Source organism: Schistocerca gregaria, chromosome X, assembly GCF_023897955.1.
Source record: "Schistocerca gregaria isolate iqSchGreg1 chromosome X, iqSchGreg1.2, whole genome shotgun sequence".
Taxonomy (NCBI): Eukaryota; Metazoa; Arthropoda; class Insecta; order Orthoptera; family Acrididae; genus Schistocerca; species Schistocerca gregaria.
In genome coordinates, this window is record NC_064931.1 from 246,157,666 (window position 1) to 246,180,020 (window position 22,355).

General features: G+C 38.9%; 1 protein-coding gene across 1 annotated transcript in view; it reads right to left on the reverse strand.

The window, feature by feature from the left end:
* Positions 1 to 22,355, reverse strand: part of LOC126298010 (WASH complex subunit 4) — a 179,889-nt gene that overhangs the window by 46,924 nt on the left and 110,610 nt on the right. The window contains exons 14-15 of the mRNA XM_049989329.1: positions 17,260 to 17,439; positions 2,341 to 2,584 (exon numbers count right to left, since the gene is read on the reverse strand). Coding sequence (XP_049845286.1) covers positions 2,341 to 2,584; positions 17,260 to 17,439 — 424 coding nt within the window. The remainder of the gene's footprint in view (positions 1 to 2,340; positions 2,585 to 17,259; positions 17,440 to 22,355) is intronic.

The window sequence follows — 22,355 nt, forward strand, 5'->3', positions numbered from 1 at the left end:
TCACTCTCACAATTAAGAAATGACCTACATCAATAAATAAAGAAGGGCATTGAGTGATTCAAACATACATGGCACACATAGTGTCTAAATTTTCATGTTTCTTTAACAAAATTTGATGTAAAAACCTGATGATTAGGTCAGAGCAGGGTAGGGATTGCCAAACTGAGCAAACTCTTCCTGATATCCATAGGTCAGAAATACACCAATGTGGAGATGCAGACATAAAATGATAGTTAATCACCAATGGGTACGTGGAAGTTTGGCTGGTAAATTAACACATTTGGGTGTGTCTAGTAGTGTGGTTTTGTCCGGTAAAGCTGATGCTGTGTTATGTTTTGGTTTTTGTACTCTATTGCATTTGTTGTCTTATACTGTATCACACTGGAGTCATGGTGATCAGGTACACAAACAATGAGGAAGTCTAAATTCACACTGCTTACAGGGCAGTGAAATGCAACACTGTGGGTACGAGAAAACAATATGTTGAACATTTTGCAATCAGTAGGTCATCAGCAGTCAACACCTTTAGGGATCATTACTTGAAGAAACAGGCATGTTTGCAGCCAAACAGGCATGTACAGGATGGCTAAGAACAGTGAGGACTCTGGAATATGTTGAAGAGGCACTTCAGCATTGAAATACAATGCCTTCAATCACCATCTTAGCAACAACTTGTGAACACCACGTCACCTATCAGTTTACTTGGAATGTCACAAAGGAAAATGATTTCACAATTAATAAAATATTCCTGGCTATTATGCTGTGGTCGAATGGATTTCACTTTAAAATCTGATGATTCATGCCTCGCAAAATTTTGCTGTAGTCAGTAGCAAGCCAGGGTGTGAATCCCCAGAAAATGTCCTCCGCAGATGGGGACAAAACATTGGGTTTAACCACTCAACCACAGCATACTAGCCCAGAATATTTTATTAACTGTGACAATTCGGGCTGTGAAAGTTTTCATTTTACAACAAGGAAAATATTTACATTCTTACCATGGACAAATGATTCAAGCTTTGAAAATACAAGATTATTGAAGGTGAACAAATTTCTGTGCCTGGGTGTTAAGGCAGCATCAGCATCCAAATAACAAGAATTTTCTCTACTTCATGATGGAATTTTTACTAGTGAAGCAGTACTTTATGACCACAGGTGTCACTGGAGGGCACTTGAAAATCACCATTAAAATTAAAAAACAAAAACAATGTCACTAAAAGAGTTTTGTTGAATGTCTATCTCCTTGATAAAATGGACACAATTATTTACAATATTTAGAAGTGGAATCGCTCATACTTATCAAAACAATTCCTCTCCATGTACACCAAAGGTTGTTCAAACAGAATGGTGATATCCCCTATTCTATTCTGGTGGGCAAGTGATGTTTGAATAAAGTGTTTGGGTGTAGGTTGATTCGATGCAGTCGTCTTCGACAATGGTCTCCCTGACAGTCTTATTCAACAATACTGTAGTTTTTGTATGGGGTTTTATAAAAGACCCCATGTATTAAATGATGGTCACAAGAATTTTTGAGGACTCAACAATAATTTGTAGCACGTGTGGGATTTCAAACGTTTGTTTTACGCATCTGATTTGAGAAAAAAGGGAGTTAAAAATTTATCACAGTTTTCTTTTTCACACTGTCTTAGTTCCAACATACTGATCTACTGTACTTGTTAAAATACACTTTCATTCATGTACTTGTTAAAATAAACTTTCATTCATGATCTCTGTACATCACCAAAAATTAAAACAAATCAGTTTTCAATTTTTCTATTAACAACACCGCACCTTATAGCACCACATGCCAAATATCTTACTGCAGTGCAGTTTCTGCTTACTAATTTATGGCCTTACAGTACTTTTAATGTAGATTATGTAATAGTGAAGCTTTACCCAGTAAACATCACAGAAAATTCACATCAAATGTAACAACCATAGATTAGAATTTAAAGTTCGTCTACCTTTAATTATTGAGTTGAAGCCATTATCTATGGCTAATTTCATTAATAATGGCTCTGAGCACTATGGGACTTAACATCTATGGTCATCAGTCCTAATTTCATTAGTAACGTTGCTCTTTATCATAATAGGTAATTGTTGGAGCAAATAAATTTGAATGTACATACTGTGGTGGACTTGTTTCTGATAGTCATTTTATGACTGCAGCTCCGATTTCCAACCTATTGTTATCTGCAAAATTTTGCTTGATTTGGCTATCCCCTATCTGCTATGATAGGTTTTGTCCTCCACTTTATATAAATGGTCAGTATGAGACTGGTGCAAATACAAAGCATGCAATATTTAATATTTTCCTAATTAAATGAAAAAAAACATACTTACCAATATGGCTAATAAGTGTACGGAACTTGTCTAAATAACTCTGTCCATCAGCTGTCAGTCCCAGTTTCCGAATTCCCCTATTGAATTTTTCTGCTCTGTCAAATGGGTACTTTGATTCCAGCTGGTTCTTGTTTTCACGAAAATATCGTATGTCTTTTATGAGGCGTGACTTTATGTGTTCATCGTACATGAACTGGGAAAAAATAAAAAACTTTTTCCGAAGAAACTGATAGGTGAAGTTAACCTGTAATTAGACATTTACCATTACTGAAACAAGATTTGACAGCCTATTATTAATGAATAAATATTTTAAAATACAGTATAACCCCACTTTTATGACCCCGGAATTAACATTTTTCCACCATTTATGACTTTTTTATCGCTCCCGTCAAATTTCCTATGTTCACATTGATAATTCCATGCCAATTTTATGTTAAAATACCTATAATTTTCCAATGACTTGCTCTTCCTGAAACAATGTTCATGGAGAAAAAGCTGACATAATTGACATACCATGATGCAGGCCTGGCACTGGTCTTTCAGCAGTATTTACAAATGTTATGCAGTTAAGTTTTTTGAAACCAGGACGTACTACTCAAAAGGTCTGAATCAGTAAAAGTGAGTATAATATGTGCTCTATTTCTTTCTGCTGCTGACCTCTACTTGGCATGGTGGCTGATGTGAGTAACTAGGTTCATTTGAATAATGACCTGTCACAACACTTTTTCAGTCTCTACTGCGCATGCACAACCTCATGATTGTTGCTGTCTTAATGATAGCTTGAAAACATATTTTGCATGTTTTGTTGTTTGGCCACTTGTAGCTTCAGTTGCCACCTTTGTGTTGTTCAAATAGTGAAATGCTGCACCAGTTAAGTATTTTTTTCATGCTTAGCGAAATACATTTTGAGAATTCTCACTGACAAGTGCAAATATTTATGTATTGTGATGTTTGACACAAAAACTGTGTGTGTGTGTGTGTGTGTGTGTGTGTGTGTGTGTGTGTGTGTGTGTGTGTGTGTGTGTGTGCGGGGAGGGACGCGCGCACATGTGCTTGCGCAATGCATAATGGAGGGCACACAGCACCTTACAACCTCAAAAGGATGACTAGATTACGAGAGTCTCAGATCAGCACATATGTGACGACATACAAAATACTTAGGCAAGTATCTGTGCATGACAATGGGATGAATTCTCAAAAATCATAATTCTAAGCATGAAAAAATACCTAACTGATGTGGTGATTCATTATTTAAATAATGAACAACACAATTTCAAGCTTTCCAGAAACATCGATTCTGATGAACAGACAGTTAAGTCAATGGGTAAACATAGTAGAAAATTCAGATAACCTGCATTCGATAATAAATGAGTCCTTAACGAGTATTTTGATGTCTTTTATGTATATATATTATCAATAAACTACAAAAATGCAAGGGGTTGATCCTACAAATAGCTTTTATTGCTTAAAAAGTTATTTCCCACATTTTACACCATTTTTTTTAAGTCCCCTGAAAAGTGTAGAGTGGGGTTTCACTGTATCTATAACAATGGATGAAGTGCAACTGGGCAAATGTTAACAGACAGATGTAAAACATGCTATAATTAGTATGTTAAAATGGATAGGTGTTGAGCTTAATATATTCAATGTCTAAGTCAATAGTGTCTGTGCAAAATTACTCATGGACACACGAGCTATTACACTAATAAAGACTTTTCTTTAAATGCATTTAAACAATAATTATAAATTGACTATCAATAAAAACTCCATAAATAAGATAAAAGGTCTTAATACTATGGCAACATATATATATAAAAAAAATCTTAAAAAAGTTAAAATCTATGTCCTAGTTACTTATGAATGAGTGCCGATATCTCTTACAAATTTAATATTTGCACCACATTTGCATGGTCTGGTGAGAAAACCATCATGTGTCTTTGGCAAGAGACATGTCCTATAGGTCCATGTTAGGGACTTCATGGACTACAGCTTAGCTCCAGTCACCTCTGTCCACAGCTCCACAGCTGATACATGACACTTCCTCAGCAGCGACACAGTGCTACAAGATGGCACAGGAATGTACATTGTTTAAATGACATGCCTCATGGGCTGCAATATCTGCCAGTTCATTCCCCTGAATTTCACATTACCTGGTATGCTGCAGAATGAGACATCCTTCCCCTGCGATTGAAAATAAAGGAGGGTATTCTGGGTGTAAAGGAAAAATTTTTCTGTTATGTACAGCTTCTGAATGGCCAGCAATCAGTGGATCAGAACAAATGAGAAATTATTTTGAAAGGAGACATTTCATCCGCTCCAGTAAAGTACTGTGTAAGGTTCAGCATTTGTCTGGTATGTGAGGCATCAATGCACATTTTAAAATTGTGGTGGTTACTTACAGTTTCATAAAATTCTATTTTAAAAATGTGGTTTGAAGTGCAGGATTGCTTATACCTCACCAAATTTAAAATCAACCTATATATATATATTATATATTGGCCATGACATCTTCGTAGATGATTGTTGCAGTGTCTGTGTGTTTATGGATTGCATTTTTTCATATGACTTGTCAAGCCAATGCCAGCACGGCATCTCTTACCGCAATTGTCACAAGTGTATCTGGCTGCTGAGGCAGGAGCAGTGGTAGCATTGCGAAGCTTTTTCTGCCTTCATCATGCTTCGACATTCCAGATGGTATATCGTCACGCCACTCTGGTCTCATGCTAGACCGTGCCTCCCATCTGTTTGTGCCGATTCCAAAGCTCTCCAAATCTCATTTACAGGAGTCCTTGAACCTCAATATAGGACATCCTACAGGTCTTTTGGCTATAGAGATCTCTCCAAGCATCACCTCATGTGGTAATCTGTCAGGATCCATACGGTGGACTTGTCCCAGCCAGCGGAGTCGTCTCTGCTTCAAGATAGCTGAAATACTGTTGCCATTAATTTTAGATAGCACTGCTTCGATGGTCACTCGGTCCTTCCACATTACTCCGAGGATGGATCCCAGGCACCGCATGTGGAAAGCATTAAGGCGATGTTCTTGTTTAGCATAGGTAGTCCATGTTTCCAATGCATACAAAAGGATGCTGAGGATGCAAGTTTGATATACAAGAATTTTGTTGGTCAAAGAGAGTTTGTTGTTTTCCCAAACACGTGTAGAGTGTTTGCCAAAAGTTGTCGCAGCTCTTCCAATACAAGCATCAATTTCCTTATCAAAAACCCAAATAGAAATTTATTCTATTCTTGTACTAATTCAGTCAAATAGGTCAGCCTCAGTTCAATGAGATGCTACATTGTATACATATCAAACGGATGTGTGGTTCCTGGATGGCTATGTACTTGCTTGTATGTTATCTTAACAGGTCTGTAGAACTACGCGAGATAAAGCTGTCATCCCAGGAATTTTCAGTACGTAGTTCACACAATACTGATTAGAAATTTATAAACAAAATCACTGAAGAATTATTAAAAAACAAAAAAATTGTGAGATTATACCTGAATAAGTAACATGTTAAAGAGAAAGTTCTGAATTACTATTATGAACTCCTATATAGAATAGGAGTGTGCCACAAGAAAACCTTTCAACTTGAATTTGAAACCTGGGGTTTATCACTCAATTTTCCCAGTTCTGCTGAATAGTGCATTTCTTTCTGTGCAAATCATATTTCTGTCTACTGTTTACTGAATAAGTGTTACAGTTTTTGATGAATGATTTCATATTGTCAACACCAAGTCCCATGATGGAATATATGAAGAAAGAATTCCAAGACACCTGAGCAACGGGCTACGTGAAGTTTGCAAGCTGACTCCACAGATCAGTATGGGCTAAAAATATCCTTGGCGAGTTTGCGGAGTTTCCCCAAAATATGATACCTTAGGAGATAAGAGTAACAGTAAACGAGCCTTGCTGTTTCAGTGTTGGAGACAGTGGAGATTATTAGTATAAAGGAGATAGCAGTATTCAGCTCCTGGGTAAGATCTTTTACATTATACAAGAAACCAAAAAGTAGAAACAGTGACTTGTCAACAGGCACAACCCCTGCACTCTCACCCTCTTTCCAATGGGTTCCCATTCCTCTGTTCTGCTCCCCTCTCCCAGCCCAGTCCCCCCACCCCCTCCTCCCTGCACCATCACTGTCTTAGTGAGCTGCACAAACTCACCAGTGCCAGTGCCCATGTACCACATTCCTACCCCAGTTACATGGTGCCTCTCCCTCACCCAAAAGCTAGCAAAGTTTTCATTCCTTTTTGAGTATATCAACAGCTCAGCACGTCTACAAGCTTATCAACAGCTCAGCACTTCTACGAGCTTATCAACAGCTCAGCACTTCTACGAGCTTATCAACAGCTCAGCACTTCTACGAGCTTATCAACAGCTCAGCACTTCTACGAGCTTATCAACAGCTCAGCACTTCTACTATTTGTCCAGCTGTTCCCTTTACTACCAAATTATTTATATTCTCCCAGAACCTTTCATACCACATTTACACTCCCAAGAAAGATTCCATCTAATCTGAATCCTAAGAATTTAAAACGGTAAACTTCAACTGTTTGACCAGTTTGGGGCATTAAAATTATGTTTTTATGAATTCTATGTCAGAAGTGTATGAATTACATTTTATTGCAGTAAAGTACTAATCTGTTCTATGAGGAACGAGTGATGTTACCAACTACACTATTAGCTACGTCTGCCTTGTAAGCAAGAAGATACAGGCTTGAGTCCCAGCCGCAACACAAAAATTAATTCACTTCTTCAGCTTCCAATGATATCATTTATAATATGTTCAACGTCTTTCACAACAACACTGAATCATATGCAAAAAAACAATTTTTTGGGGCATCTCCATGTTTAGTGGCAGATCACTGATATACATCAACAAAAGCAACAGATCCAGCAGACAACTCCACGGCACTTCCGACACGACCCCAGCCAGATTCAGACTTCTTCCATGTTTGTTGACACTGGAGGACAATGTACTGCTCTCTACTGCCTAGATATGAAATGAGCCATTGTTGACCTTTGCTGTGAATCCCATAATGTTCCAACTTGTGCTTAAGTATTGGATAGTCCACACCATCAAATGTTTTGTTAAATCAAAGAAAATATCTGTTGTCTTCAACCTATTTACCTGTACTGATAAAATTTTGGTTTAACTCATCAGCTATTTACAAGGTGTGATTATTTAATATTTTGTACAACTCTGATTGACCATTAACAGTTTCATTCTCACACAAGAGATGTAATATGTATGTAATATGCTGGGTACTCCCACTCTGTCCTGATACCTATTTCACAACTGACAATATACTTTTAAATTGTCCTGAGAACTTTCTATTCTATTGATGTAAAGCATTGTTTTAGCCTATTTGATGACATTCGACACTTTTTAGTATTGCCTGTAACTAGGCTCGGATTGTCCTTCATATTATGACACAGCTACTGTTTTCTCATACATGACATTCTAATGCCATTAATTCCACAAATTGGTTGCTTATTAGTATTGTGTATCTGCCTGCAATGTTTGACAGAAAATAACTAGCACAGAAAGTGATAAAAAGGTTTGAAGAAATGCACTGTATTTGTTGTTAAAGTTGTCTGTACTGTAGCCTTCTTGTCAAGTAAACCCTTCAAGGTTGCCTTTAAATGTCTGTTTTGCAAGTGGAAGTATACTCTGAATTCTTTGTTTACTACTTTAGCATATAACTCTGCCTCCATTCCTTTTAGTATTACAATCTGTGCATCATGATTTTACATGTCATTACAAATTTTTCTCACATGGTGCCAATCAAACTAGCAAACAATCTATGAAAATACTGTCTATAGTCTTGCTGCTGTTGTCCTCAAAACTAGTTGGAAATTACATTATGTGTACCAGACTACAAGATTCAAGCAAATTCATTAATGTTCTTCTCTACAGCAAAACATTTCAAAAGTTAGTACTGGGGGGGGATTATGTCCTTTCTTAAGAACTGAGCCTAGCACGACATCAAGTCTGGAGAGCAAACTCATGTAGTCTGAATTGGCGTATATGTAAAGGGCTACAATGAGAAGCTTTGCCCTTGAAAATTCAAAAATTTGATTTTTGTAATATGACTACGAAGTCTTTCACGACGGAGTCCTTGCACAAAAAGTTCTCGGTTTACTTGCTGCGTCAAATTTGGATAACATCCCAAGCTTTCAATGACTACCTCCGTCATCTTCGTCAGGGGTAAAACTGACTGTCATGGACCAGTGAGGCTTCCGCTTTTATAAGCAGTGGATGACATCTCATTGGCTAAATGACATCACGGAAAAAACGGTGCATACCGTGGTGCCGGCCTCTGTATCCATAGCTTTCGTTCGCGTGCTTTATCCAGCGTTGCTTGCAGCGCCATCCATTGCAACAAGCGAAGAACTGCAAGGAATGTAAGAAGTCTCCCTTTGTGCTCTTTCTTTATCAATTGTGCGCTTCCATGCATTGCTGAGTGCATAACTGGAGTCTCAGTTGAAATTATTTTCACAGAATCTAATTTCAACTACTTCCCTGATGACAGAGTCCCAATAGTTTGAAGCGTGAGCAAGTAGTCTTGTTTCATCAAATAAAATCTTATATTTATTTAACAAACTGTACTCAGCCACCGCTGATTTTTCTAGGTACCTGTATTTCAGGTGACGCTGATGTTCCATACAGCGATTGGCAACAGTTCTTATAGGCTGGCCCACATAATTTTTACCACACACACAAGGAATGCTGTAAATTCCCGGTACTCTCAGGCCAAGATTATCTTTCACGGGTTGCAGCATTTCCTTAATCTCCCTGGGTGGCCGGAAGACTGGTCTGATTCCCTGCCGGCTCAGGATTCTGCCGATCTTGCTGGTCATTGCACAGCAGGATGGTAGCCGCGCGATGTGTTGGTCCTCTTGATCTGTTTGAACAGCGTCCATCCCTATCCATTTTTTATTAATACCATCGTCAGATGGTTAATCTCGGAGCTGAGATGATCCTTGTCCGAAATAGTCCTTGCTCTGTGTACCAAGGTATTCAGCATAGCTCTCTTTTGAGCTGGGTGGTGAAAACTACGCGCGTTTAGATATAAATCTGTATGCGTCGGTTTTCTGTACACAAAATGTTCGATACTTCCATCTGATTTTCACTCCACCAGCACATCTAAGAAGGGTAACTTCCCATCCTTCTCCACCTCCACTGTAAATCTTATGTTCTGATGTACACCATTCAAATGATCAACAAACTGCTGCAGTGACTCATTGCTGTGTGGCCAGATTAAAAATGTATGGTCAACATACCTGAAGAAGTAGGATGTACGTAAGGGAGCACTTGTCAACGCTCGTTCTTTGAAATCCTCCATGAAGAAGTTAGCTATGGCTGGTGACAGTGGCGAACCCATGGCTGTTCTGTCAGTCATTTCATATTTTCCACCATAAAAAAAATAGGTAGTCGTCAAAAATGTGTCAAAATAATTTCAGTATTACAGGAGAGAAATGATCAGCCAACAGTTTTAACGTATCTTCCAGTGGAACCTTTGTAAACAAAGAGACCACATCTAGGCTGATCATGATGTCATTCAGACCTATCCTCATCTGTTTTATAATGTCAACGAACATTTTTGAGTTATTAATATGATGGCTACAGTGGCCAACTACAGGTGCTAATAATTTGGTTAAGTATTTTGCCAAGCGATATGTAGGAGGCCCAATAGCACTAACAATAGGTATCAACGGAACCCCATCTTTATGGACTTTGGGTAGACCATATAACATGGGTGGCCTTGGTGCTCTTGGTCGTAGATTCTTGACTAGTTCTTCTGGGAGGCCAGAGTTCTTCAGTAGCTCCCCTGTCTTCCTACTGAGTGCTGCTGTGGGATCCTGTTTAAGTATACAGTATGTGGTATCTTCCAATAATATGGCCACTTTTGTATGATAATCGGTAGCATTGAGGATAACTGTGGCACTCCCTTTGTCGGCTGGTAGTACAGAATTCAATGACAGTTTCTCCACTCTGCATACATTGGACTTAGGAGGCTTGGCTGTTGCTAAAATCTGACTAGTTGCAGGCCTTACCTCATCTGCTGCCTCTTCAGGAAGGTGCCGAATCACTTGTTCTACTCCACTGATAATCTCGGCAACTGGTAGCTTTTGTGGAGCTGGAGGAAAGTTCAGTCCCTTACTGAGAACCGAGATTTATATCTAAACGCGCGTAGTTTTCACCACCCAGCTCAGAAGTGAGCTATGCTGAATACCTTGGTACACAGGGCAAGGACTATTTCGGACAAGGATCATTTCGGCTACGAGATTAACCACCTGACGACGGTATTCATAAAAAAATGGATATTCCGATCATGATACCAGATCTACTCTGGTGAAGAAACCAAGGAAGGACACTGTTCGAACAGATCAAGAGGACCAACACATTGCGTGGCTACCATTCTGTGGTGCAACGACCAGCAAGATCGGCAGAGTCCTCTTACCTGTACCATCACTGATAAGCACTGAGTGTGTTTAGCACAACCACATCATTTCAGCTCTCCAACAGCGTGGATATGTGGATGGATCATTTTTATGCAAGACGACACACCTCCACACATTGCAAATCTAGTTAAGCAGCTGCTGAAACACCATTTCGGAAATGCTAGAATTATCAGCTGCCATTTCCCTACAGCCTGGCCATCCGGATCACCTGGTCTTAATCCGTTTGACTTCTGGCTGTGGGGCTATCTGAAAGACGTTGTGCCAACCGCGGTGGTCTCGCGGTTCTAAGCACGCAGTCCGGAACCGTGCGACTGCTACGGTCGCAGGTTCGAATCCTGCCTCGGGCATGGATGTGTGTGAGGTCCTTAGGTTAGTTAGGTTTAAGTAGTTCTAAGTTCTAGGGGACTGATGACCACAGCAGTTGAGTCCCATAGTGCTCAGAGCCATTTGAACCATTTGAAAGACATTGTGTTCAGTGTTCTGATTTAAAAGTTAGCTGTACTGAAGGCACGCATTCTGGAAACACTTTGATCAGTTGTGGAATATGCTGTTTTTCAATTTCAACTTGTTTGCAGAAAACGGTGGACAGCATGTTGAACATGTTTTGCGCCAGTCACATGGAAATAATCTGTTCTGAGTTTGATTGGTGCTTTTTTTATTGTTTTTGCTTTCAGGCAATTAAAATACCATTTTTCCCATCCGATACAATATGACCTTGCCGTGGTGGATGGGCTTATGTAACTAACAGTATCACACCTGTACACCCATGCACAATGAGTAGTACAGTTTGTTTAATGTCAAATGTACACCTTAGGCATTGCTGTATGATTCATTCGTCATTTCTAGTCGACCACTATTAAATTATTGCGACATTTTGTAACTATTTATTTTTCTTCTATCATCCAATACTCCATTGCAATTTGATGTCATTCCTACCAGTGGTGATATTTCTTCAGCAGTCTGAAAGCTTAACTGTAATTATAATCATCCTGTACACCTGAGGATGGCAGTTTAGCTATATTATTAACTTGTAGTTATGGAATGTTGAAACTGAATTTTGACTTCTTTTTTCCTCAAGGCAGGGTTTGTGTATAACCTTAAAATGACAGATCATATCCTTGTAACTATGATGTGTTGTCACAAATCACACCAAAATTGGAGAAAACAGAAAGTGACAAAAAACCTAAGTTGGCAAAAAGCCAGCAAAACTGGTAAAAAAATAGCACCAAGATTTGGAAAAAAATAGCACAGCATTTAGCCATAAAATAAATTGATTTTTCCCTTTCCCTTTCTATTAGCATTTGACCTAATTTAGCTGTAATTCATGTAATATATTGTTAAAATAAGCTTACTACATCTCTAATCTGCTTTCCCCATTTATTGAACTAACTACCTCAAATGAGGATATCTCCTACCTGACTTCAACCTAAAGGTAGGTCTGCACTCTCAATGTCATCACCAGTATTTGTCCTCGAGTGGTCCCAGACAGTCAATTATACTCTCATTTATATGATTAACCAACCATCTCTGCTCAATCCTATTCAGATTTGACTACGTCTAGTGTGGCTTGAGCTATGGATACTCTTAACTGGCGGCATCAAAATGTGTGCCATGTAAGCAGCCAAAGCCCATAAGCTGTCAATGGGGTTGACTGTAACAATGGAACAGCTGCACAAAGTGATTGCTCGTGGTCTGAATTCTGAGTAGCAATCCTATCATAGCAACTGCCTATACAGAATAATAAGCTCGGTCTCTACCAAGAGTGTTCTCAGCCCCTTTCACTATCACTAAGTGATCCTTTTTAGTAAAGTCCAGCCTCTGCACAGTGTCTGGCTATGAGGCTGCCCTACATGTCTCACTGGCTAATGTGATACCCTGGTGGTGCATTGAGTTACGCATTTCAAGTTACTTACATTGTGTTGACTGATATGTGGTGCAGCCATAATCTGACTAAGAATAAATGGATTGTTTGTAAAACTGAAGTAAGTTATGACCTGGCTGGCTATCAAACTCTCTGTTCTGACGTTCAGAATTACCTGTGTGCCCTTTAAGTCAGGCATCCATGTCAAAGTTCTCAGTAAATACATGGCCCAAATGATGTAATTGTGACAGGTTACAACATGATGACACACAATATCTTTCAAATGAAAATCTAGAATCTGTTTCCCTCTTCTGTTCCTTTACCTTTCGAGCAACCACCACAACTGACATGGTGATGTGAGGCTGGCCAATAAATGGAAAATAATAATATTGTCCAGATGGAGGAAGTGCTGCACAGAGTTTATGACTGTGGTCATTACACAGAATGTCCCACAGCTAGAATAAAATACATTTTTCTGGGCAAAAAAAATTTTTTTTGGTTAAGTGTGTTTTAAGCAAACCATTATGGATTTATTAACCGGTAATCAGATAGGAGTAATGCAGAAGTAAGTTTTATATTGAATCAGAAACTAAGAATGTGGATAAGCTATCAACACTATAATGAATGTATTATTGTAGCCAAGATAGGCACAAAGCCCACATCTACCACAGAAGTTTATATGGCAACTAACTCTATAGATGAAGAAGATATTGAAGAAATGTATGACAAAATGAAAGAAATTATTCAGATAGTTAAAGGAGATGAAAATTTAATAGTGATGGGGGCTGGATTTCATTAGTAGGAAAACTAGTAGGTGAATGTAAACTGGGGGGAAAGGAATGAAAGCGGAAGGCACCTGGTAGAGTTTTGAACAGAGCATATTTTAATCACTGTTAAAACTTGGTTTAAGATGCACGAAAAAAATATATGTGGAAGAGACCTGGAGACACTGGAAGGTAATGGCAAGACAGATATTTCAGAAAGCAGATTTTAAATTGTAAAACGCTTCTGGGGCCAGATGTGGACTCTGACCACAATTTATTGGTTATAAACTGTAGATTCACAGTGAAGAAATTCACAATTAATAAAATGTTCCAGGCTATTATTCTGTGCTCGAAAGGATTTCACCTTAAAACCCAATGTTTCATCCCCATCTGCGGAGGACATTTTCAAGGGGTATGGTAGCTTTTTGAATGTCTGACTTACACCCTGGCTCACTACTGACTACAGCAAAATTCTGCTTCTGCGAGCTTCTGCACAGTGGAGTGACAACACATGTTGGCCACTGTCGACTGCTCTTGCTATCATCCCATGGTGAAAGACTGGTACACATCATCTTCATCTTCAGCACTGGAATCCAAATGCCATTCAATTTCACGCCCTCCACCTACCTACTGAAATTCCTGGGGTGTTTTGTAATCTCTATGGCCTCTCTGTACAGCCCTTCATGGTATCTGCTTGTAGCTGGCAGGACTTTAGTCCTATCAAAATGAATGCGGCGGTCTCCTGGCTGCAAAGCATGTTCTGCAACAGCTGATCTGTCAATCTCCCCTCTTCTTCAATTGCCTTTGTACTCTTCTAGTTGTTTTTGACACCCCACAGCTACACAGAATCCTATAAATTCCAGCTTTCTCAAGTGGCTGGTGAGCATCCTTGGCCGATTTAAGGTGATCTTGTATCTTGCGTGTCAGTGTGTAAATTACTCCATTTTTTCAAGATTTTTTTCTACCCAATCAGTTACGTCCTTAAATGGCAGGAAAACTTTTAATTTCAATGGCACTTTAGCATTGCTTTCATTTCTACGTGGTGGTCTTAACACACTATTCACCTCAGTGAACGAATTACCATTCTTGACTAATGTATTGGTGAGATGTTTTAATTCTGTGTCAAGCAGCTCTGTTTCACAGATTTTCCTTGCTCTATCACCCAACATTTTTATGATGCCTTGCTTTTGTTGTGGGTGGTGGATGGAATCTCAGTGTAGGTAAATATGTGTGTGTTTTCCATAAACTGTGTGGCCCAAGCTACCATCTTATTTCTTGGAAACTAGCACATGAAGAAAATGTAACCTTCCACTTGCTGCCTCCTTCATGGTAAACTGAATCTTCTGATTGACCCAATCCAGATGTTTGTGAAAACAATTCAGTTCCTTCCCGCCACACTGTACAAAACAAACATATCCTCCACACAATGGAACCAGATTTCAGTTTCTTGTTCACAGCTTCCAATGCCTGCTCAGCGAATTTTTCCATAATGAAGGTCGCTATAATTGGGCTTAAGAGACTCCCCACAGCGACACCATCTGTCTGACCATAGAACTCTTTGTTCCATTTGAAATACGTGGTTGTGAGACAATATTGTGAGTTCTTGATGACAGCATTATTACAACCATATGTGAGCCAATTGGATTCATATATCAAGAATTCAGCACATTTTATCAGTAAATTAAATGGCATTGTGGTATAGCTGGAAGACATATTAGTTTTGATGTGGTGTCGCCATTTAGTATGGTTCCATTCAATGAAGTGTTGGAACAGATGAATCGGGTTTTTCCTCCAGATTTTGCAGAATTGTTTAAATTTTGCCTAATAACCATGTATTTCAAATGGAACAGTAAGTGAAATTCCTTGCTCCTTAGCAATTAATTTATGACATATATAAATTACTCTAACTACTGTGTGCACTGGTCAAGTAACCCTGCTTTGAGGATTCTTATTGCTGACATTTTGTAACCGAAGATATTTGAGAAAATAAAAGAAAATGCATTTTTTGGTCACTGATAATATTCCTGAAAATAGCACTGACAGTTTTGTTACAGTGAAACCCATTTTGGACATACTGAAGTGGATATTCTCAGAGACAATAACTCCTACTGAGTATCAATCTGTAAATGAAATGAGAATCCCCTTCAAGGGCACGAGCAGGGCAAAACAGTAGGTTAAGTCTAGATGCAAGAAGTGGGGATTCAAAGTGTAGCTATGCCTTGCTTTTTTTGTGGGTGGTGATTGGAATCTCAGTGTAGGTAACTGTCTGTGTGCGTCTGCTCTAGCTCAGTTGGATATGCAACAGTTTTCTGAGATGTCACAAGGGAAAAAGCAGAAACAGTCTACCACAATATGCCCTAACATTGGTCCTACTAGGAACACTATTGTAAGAATGTGCCACGGGTAGAAGGAAAGACGCAGAGGCTACTTTGTGACAATCTGTTCACAACAACCTCACTGCTTTCATACCTAAAGCAAAAGAAAATTCATGTATTGGAAACCACACGGTTGAACAGACTGCAGAGGATAAACCAACTAACAGCAAAGCTCTAATAAAATCAGGTCAAGTTTCAATGTCTACAGCTACATCTAATGACAATGTCACAGTTGTGCGATGGGGGAACAGAAACATTGTCCATGTGGTATCTACCTTTCCTGATATGGCAACAACTGATAAAGTAAAAAGATTGGAAGTGAAGAGCCATGAACACATAGAAATAGAAAGGCCCTGTGCCGTAGCACGCTACAACAAATTTATGGGAAAAGTAGACATGACTGACCATATGGTGGCACATTATCCTCACACTGTAAGAGCAATAAGTTTTATTTGAGAATATTTTTCTCACTTTTATAATGTTGCCCTGGTAAACACAGGAATTATTTTCAGTAGAGCTTCAAGTGTGTGACGAAAGCTTGGCAGACCATCAAGCACCCCTGACTTTGCTCGCCTGAAGAAAAAGCAACACCTTGGATGTTTTGCAGATGGCCTGGATGTTTTGCAGGTATAAGGTTGGATGGAATAGCCCATTACCATGCAAAGAAGGAATGTAAGAGTCCCCTAAGGGCAGAGATAAAAACTGCAAAAGAAGAACCAAATACGTTTGCAAAAAATGTAAAATGCTAGTATGCCCAGAATGTATGGAGTTCTCCCACAATCACTAATATGAACAATTTCTTGTTGGTTGAATTTTGCCTTTATGATATTTCTTAGTTTCTTTATGTATTCCTTCATGTTTATCCTTATATAACCTGCTTTGCACCATGTACACAAATGTGGCCACTTCTTGTTTTCATTGCTAGACAGTAAACTGTTGCATTTGTACAAACAACATATTTGTAGTGTCTTCCTAACATCTGAAATATAGTGTAAAAATGGTCTGAATTGAAATTATTAATACAATTTATCCCTGAAGAGGTTACAACAATGAGTTCAATGGGTCTCCAAACAAAAAAATTATCACTTAAATTAATGACAACAACTCCTAGGTGTTTCCACAAAAGATTAGTTTAACAGGGAACCATCATCCACTGATGACTGTACCCTTATCTGCATGTCTGCACTTCACAGGAAAAAGTTGCTACTATGAATGACACTGATTTTGATGATGAGAAATGAAGTCATATAATTGCAGTCACGTGGATATTGAAACAGGAAGTGCTAACACACAAAAAAACTATTATTAATATTATTACATTACATACTACAAGATTAGCACAGTTTAAACCACTTACTAATGATACAAAATTACACATTTAATTTACAAGTACAATAAACATATTCTTATATTGTTTATGTCAGTTCTACACATGTAAATAATACTCACTGCAGTGTTCATAATTCCAGTCCCATGAGTTCTGATTGAATTTGCTATATGGCGAATGTTAATTGTGTTGAGATGCTTGTTACTGCTCGAATGCTGAATGAAAATTTGATTGTTCAAATTGTACAAGTACTGGCACACAAATTCATTGATGTTTCTCATTATTTCCAAAACATCCAGACCCTGCACAATAAGTGGAAGTTTTAGAAACACTTTTAGAACATATAGCCTGAGGGTTGAAAAATTCATCACATGTTTTTCCAAAGATATGATATTTGTGAGCTTTTTAAGACCAAACTCAGGCCCATCCAGGGAGAAAATGTTTGCTCTGACTATGTTTAATAACAAATAATGTACTTCGGCAAATGATTATATACTTCATTTTAAGAAGACATGATTACATCAACAACTTAAAACATTTCACATTTTGCTGAAAACAAAAATATTTGCTAATATTTTAGAAAAATTATAGACATATTCACACAACTATTTATAAATGAATAAACTGAACTTCATACTATATATTACTTATACATACTTCTAAAGCAACTACTTATGACATCATAATATAGGCGAACCATTCAATAATTGTTCACATTGACATAAATAAAAAATCAACTCTAACAGATCAGAAAGATCTACAGTGACGCGGAGGAAGGGATGTTAAAATGAAGGAAAATGTGTTAGAGAGAATAGGATACGAAATATAGTAAATTAGTAAGCACAGTGCCAGTTCGCAAATGATAGAAGGGACAATGTTCCATATCAAGATTGATTACAAAATCAAAAACAGAAAGAATAGGCAAGGAAAGAATAACAAAAAATGGGGAAAGGAGAGAGATACGGTGCAGGTATGGGCAGGGAGAGGAAGACGAGTATGGAGGGGTCAAACCAAAATACGGAAACATCAGAAACACATGACATTACCATGACCTACACGGTGTAGGAAACCAGATGGCATTCAAAATAGCTTCCCATTGTCTCAGAATGGATAAATACAGGCCCTGTATGGTTTGCAGGTAATCTTATACCCATCTACGTGCAAAATTGAGGGGAAAATCAGGTAACAATGATGGAGATGGATTGTTGTTGTTGTTGTTGTTGTGGTCTTCAGTCCTGAGACTGGTTTGATGCAGCTCTCCATGCTACTCTATCCTGTGCAAGCTTCTTCAACTCCCAGTACCTACTGCAACCTACATCCTTCTGAATCTGCTCAGTGTAGTCATCTCTTGGTCTCCCTCTACGATTTTTACCCTCCACACTGCCCTCCAATGCTAAATTGGTGATCCCTTGATGCCTCAGAACATGTCCTATCAACCGATCCCTTCTTCTGGTCAAGTTCTGCCACAAACTTCTCTTCTCCCCAATCTGATTCAATACTTCCTCATTAGTTATGTGATCTACCCATCTAATCTTCAGCATTCTTCTGTAGCACCACATTTCGAAAGCTTCTATTCTCTTCTTGTCCAAACTATTTATCGTCCATGTTTCACTTCCATACATGGCTACACTCCATACAAATACTTTCAGAAATGACTTCCTGACACTTAAATCTATACTCGATGTTAACAAATTTCTCTTCTTCAGAAACGCTTTCCTTTCCATTGCCAGTCTATATTTTATATCCTCTCTACTTCGATCATAATCAGTTATTTTACTCCCCAAATAGCAAAACTCCTTTACTACTTTAAGTGTCTCACTTCCTAATCTAATTCCCTCAGCATCACCCGACTTGGTTCGACTACATTCCATTATCCTCGTTTTGCTTTTGTTGATGTTCATCTTATATCCTCCTTTCAAGACACTATCCATTCCGTTCAACTGCTCTTCCAAGTCCTTATCTGTCTCTGACAGATTTACGATGTCATAGGCGAACCTCAAAGTTTTTATTTCTTCTCCATGGACTTAAATACCTACTCCGAATTTTTCTTTTGTTTCCTTCACTGCTTGCTCAATATACAGATTGAATAACATCGGGGATAGACTACAGCCCTGTCTCACTCCCTTCCCAACCACTGCTTCCCTTTCATGTCCCTCGACTCTTGTAACTGCCATCTGGTTTCTGTACAAATTGTAAATAGCCTTTCGCTCCCTGTATTTTACCCCTGCCACTTTCAGAATTTGAAAGAGAGTATTCCAGTCAACATTGTCAAAAGGTTTCTCTAAGTCTACAAATGCTAGAAACGTAGGTTTGCCCTTCCTTAATCTAGCTTGTAAGATAAGTTATAGGGTCAGTACTGCCTCACGTGTTCCAGTGTTTCTACGGAATCCAAACTGATCTTCCCCGAGGTCGGCTTCTGCTAGTTTTTCCGCGTTAGTATTTTTCAGCTGTGACTTATTAAACTGATAGTTCGGTAATTTTCACATCTGTCAACACCTGCTTTCTTTGGGATTGGAATTATTATATTCTTCTTGAAGTCTGAGGGTATTTCGCCTGTCTCATACATCTTGCTCACCAGATGGTAGAGTTTTGTCAGGACTGGCTCTCCCAAGGCCGTCAGTAGTTCCAATGGAATGTTGTCTACTCCGGGGGCCTTGTTTCGACTCAGGTCTTTCAGTGCTCTGTCAAACTCTTCACACAGTATCGTATCTCCCATTTCATCTTCATCTACATCATCTTCCATTTCCATAATATTGTCCTCAAGTACATTGTCCTTGTATAGACCCTCTATATACTCCTTCCACCTTTCTGCTTTCCCTTCTTTGGTTAGAACTGGGTTTCCATCTGAGCTCTTAATATTCATACAAGTGGTCCTCTTTTCTCCAAAGGTCTCTTTAATTTTCCTGTAGGCAGTATCTATCTTACCCCTAGTGAGATAAGCCTCTACATCCTTACATTTGTCCTCTAGCCATGGATAGTGATCATATATTCTTGTATCCTAAGTAAACCACAAAGACTCAACAATATTGAGATCTGGAGGCTGTGGTAACCAGGGGAGATGCAACAATTTATCCTTGTGCTCACAAAACCAGTCCTGGATTATGCGAGTTGTGTTAACAGGGACCCTGTTGTCTTGGAACACAGCATCAGCACTGGGGGAAAAACACTGAATGGTGGGATGGACTCACTCAGTCAAACTGATCACATAATCTTTGGCAGTAATGTGACCTCACAGAGTAATCACAGGGCCCATGGAATACCACGATATGGCTGCCAAAGTCATCACTGAGCGCACACCATGTTTCACTCTTTGGATGTAAACTCGGCAGGAAATTGGAAATAGTGTGAAACAAGACCTTCTAACCAGATTAGTTTCTTTCATGCTCCATAGCCGACATTTTATAGTTTCAGCACCATGTTTTGCTGTTGCAGGCATTTGCATCACTGATGGGTTGTTTAGGAATTCCAGATCGTTCTGCACATCCCCACTGATGGGACTCCCTTTGTGTTGTTTTCATGTTGACAGAATTCACAAGTGCAACACTCAAGTTCTGCAGTGACTTTTGCAGCTTATGGATTTCCAGCACACTGGATCAATAATGGGACAGCAAGTTGTGCTGATGAGTCTGATGTAGAAAACAGCCAGAGCTGCAAGCTTCAGTTTTTTATTTATTTTATGACTATAAAATTGAAATTTTCACTTTCCGTGTCGTAGGATATTTGAAAATTGGTTCAGAGAACCCAAAACTAGTCATTAATTAGATAAACTGAATTTTGCAACTTTGGCTGTTTTCTATGTCAATCTTATTTTTCATCACAATCCTCTTTAATAACCATCTGCTCATGATCAGTCAATACACACTTTTGCCTTCTTTTTTCCCCCTGTACATGGCATAAATCTTCGACAGGCTCCCTTGGATACAGAAGCACCCACCATATGAGCATCAATCATTTATCTACATTCAGATTCACCTGGCTCCAACACAATGCCCTCATAACTACACAGAACACTATTCTGACCATGACTGCTACTTGCAACATATTGAGGACATTGCACATGTGCTATTTATTGTTGGCTCTGAGCACTATGGGACTCAACTGCTGTGGTCATCAGTCCCCTAGAACTTAGAACTACTTAAACCTAACTAACCTAAGGACATCACACACATCCATGCCCGAGGCAGGATTCGAACCTGCGACCGTAGCAGTCGCACGGTTCCGGACTGCGCGCCTAGAACCGCGAGACCACCGCGGCCGGCTATTTATTGTTAAATACAACAATGCAACCTGCATACTTGGCTAGTATCTGCATTTATGTTAAAGCATGCATTTCTCATGGTGTTTCCATATTTTTGTCCCACTCTTTTAAATGAGATGAAAATTCTAACCAACAGCAACACAATAGAAGTAAGGGGGAAAGGGTGCTGGGAAAAGGGGAGTCAGGATTTAATATACCATCAACAATGGTAGATCTGGATCACCGACTCTTACTGAAAAGGAGCGGGGAAAGAAGTCAGCCACGTTCTTATCCTAAGAACTACCCTGCCATTTGCCTCGTGACTTTGTAACTGCAAAAACTAAATCCCTGCGGTCAGGTGAGAATTTGAAATGCTGTCCACTCAAATGTAAGTATAGTGTCTTAACCACTACAGTATCTTGCTTGATCAAGGCCATTTGAGGTTTTACTCAGTCCCCTTTGGGCCAAAAAAGGAGGCAGATGAAAGGAAATATTACATGAAACAAGGGAATTTGAGAATTGTAAGCATACAATGATAGGAAAATTATAGGATATGTTCAATTAAACAAAACAGCGATTTACGTTGGTTTGACAACATCATTCAGCAGTTAAAATGGAAAGCAGTAGAACACCAAGCAGCAGCAGCAGCAGCAGCAACAACAATAACAACAACAATAATACGCACACGCCTACAATCGCGAGGGCAGAGAGGAGAGAGATTGTGTAAGCACATAATGAATCAAAAACACACAGTTAATAATGGAAATTCCAAGATGCATAAGACCACCAAACATACTCAGAAAGGAAATGTTGCTCCAGATTACTATGTTTCAATAGCAATGACTGAATGTAGTGGAGTAGTAGCTTCAAGTGAATTTGGAAAACTATTTACAGAACATTTAAAAGGGTGAGACAAATTCCAAAAACTAGAACACAAAAACCAATGAAACCAACAATCTCCTCTCTGTAATATATACCGTA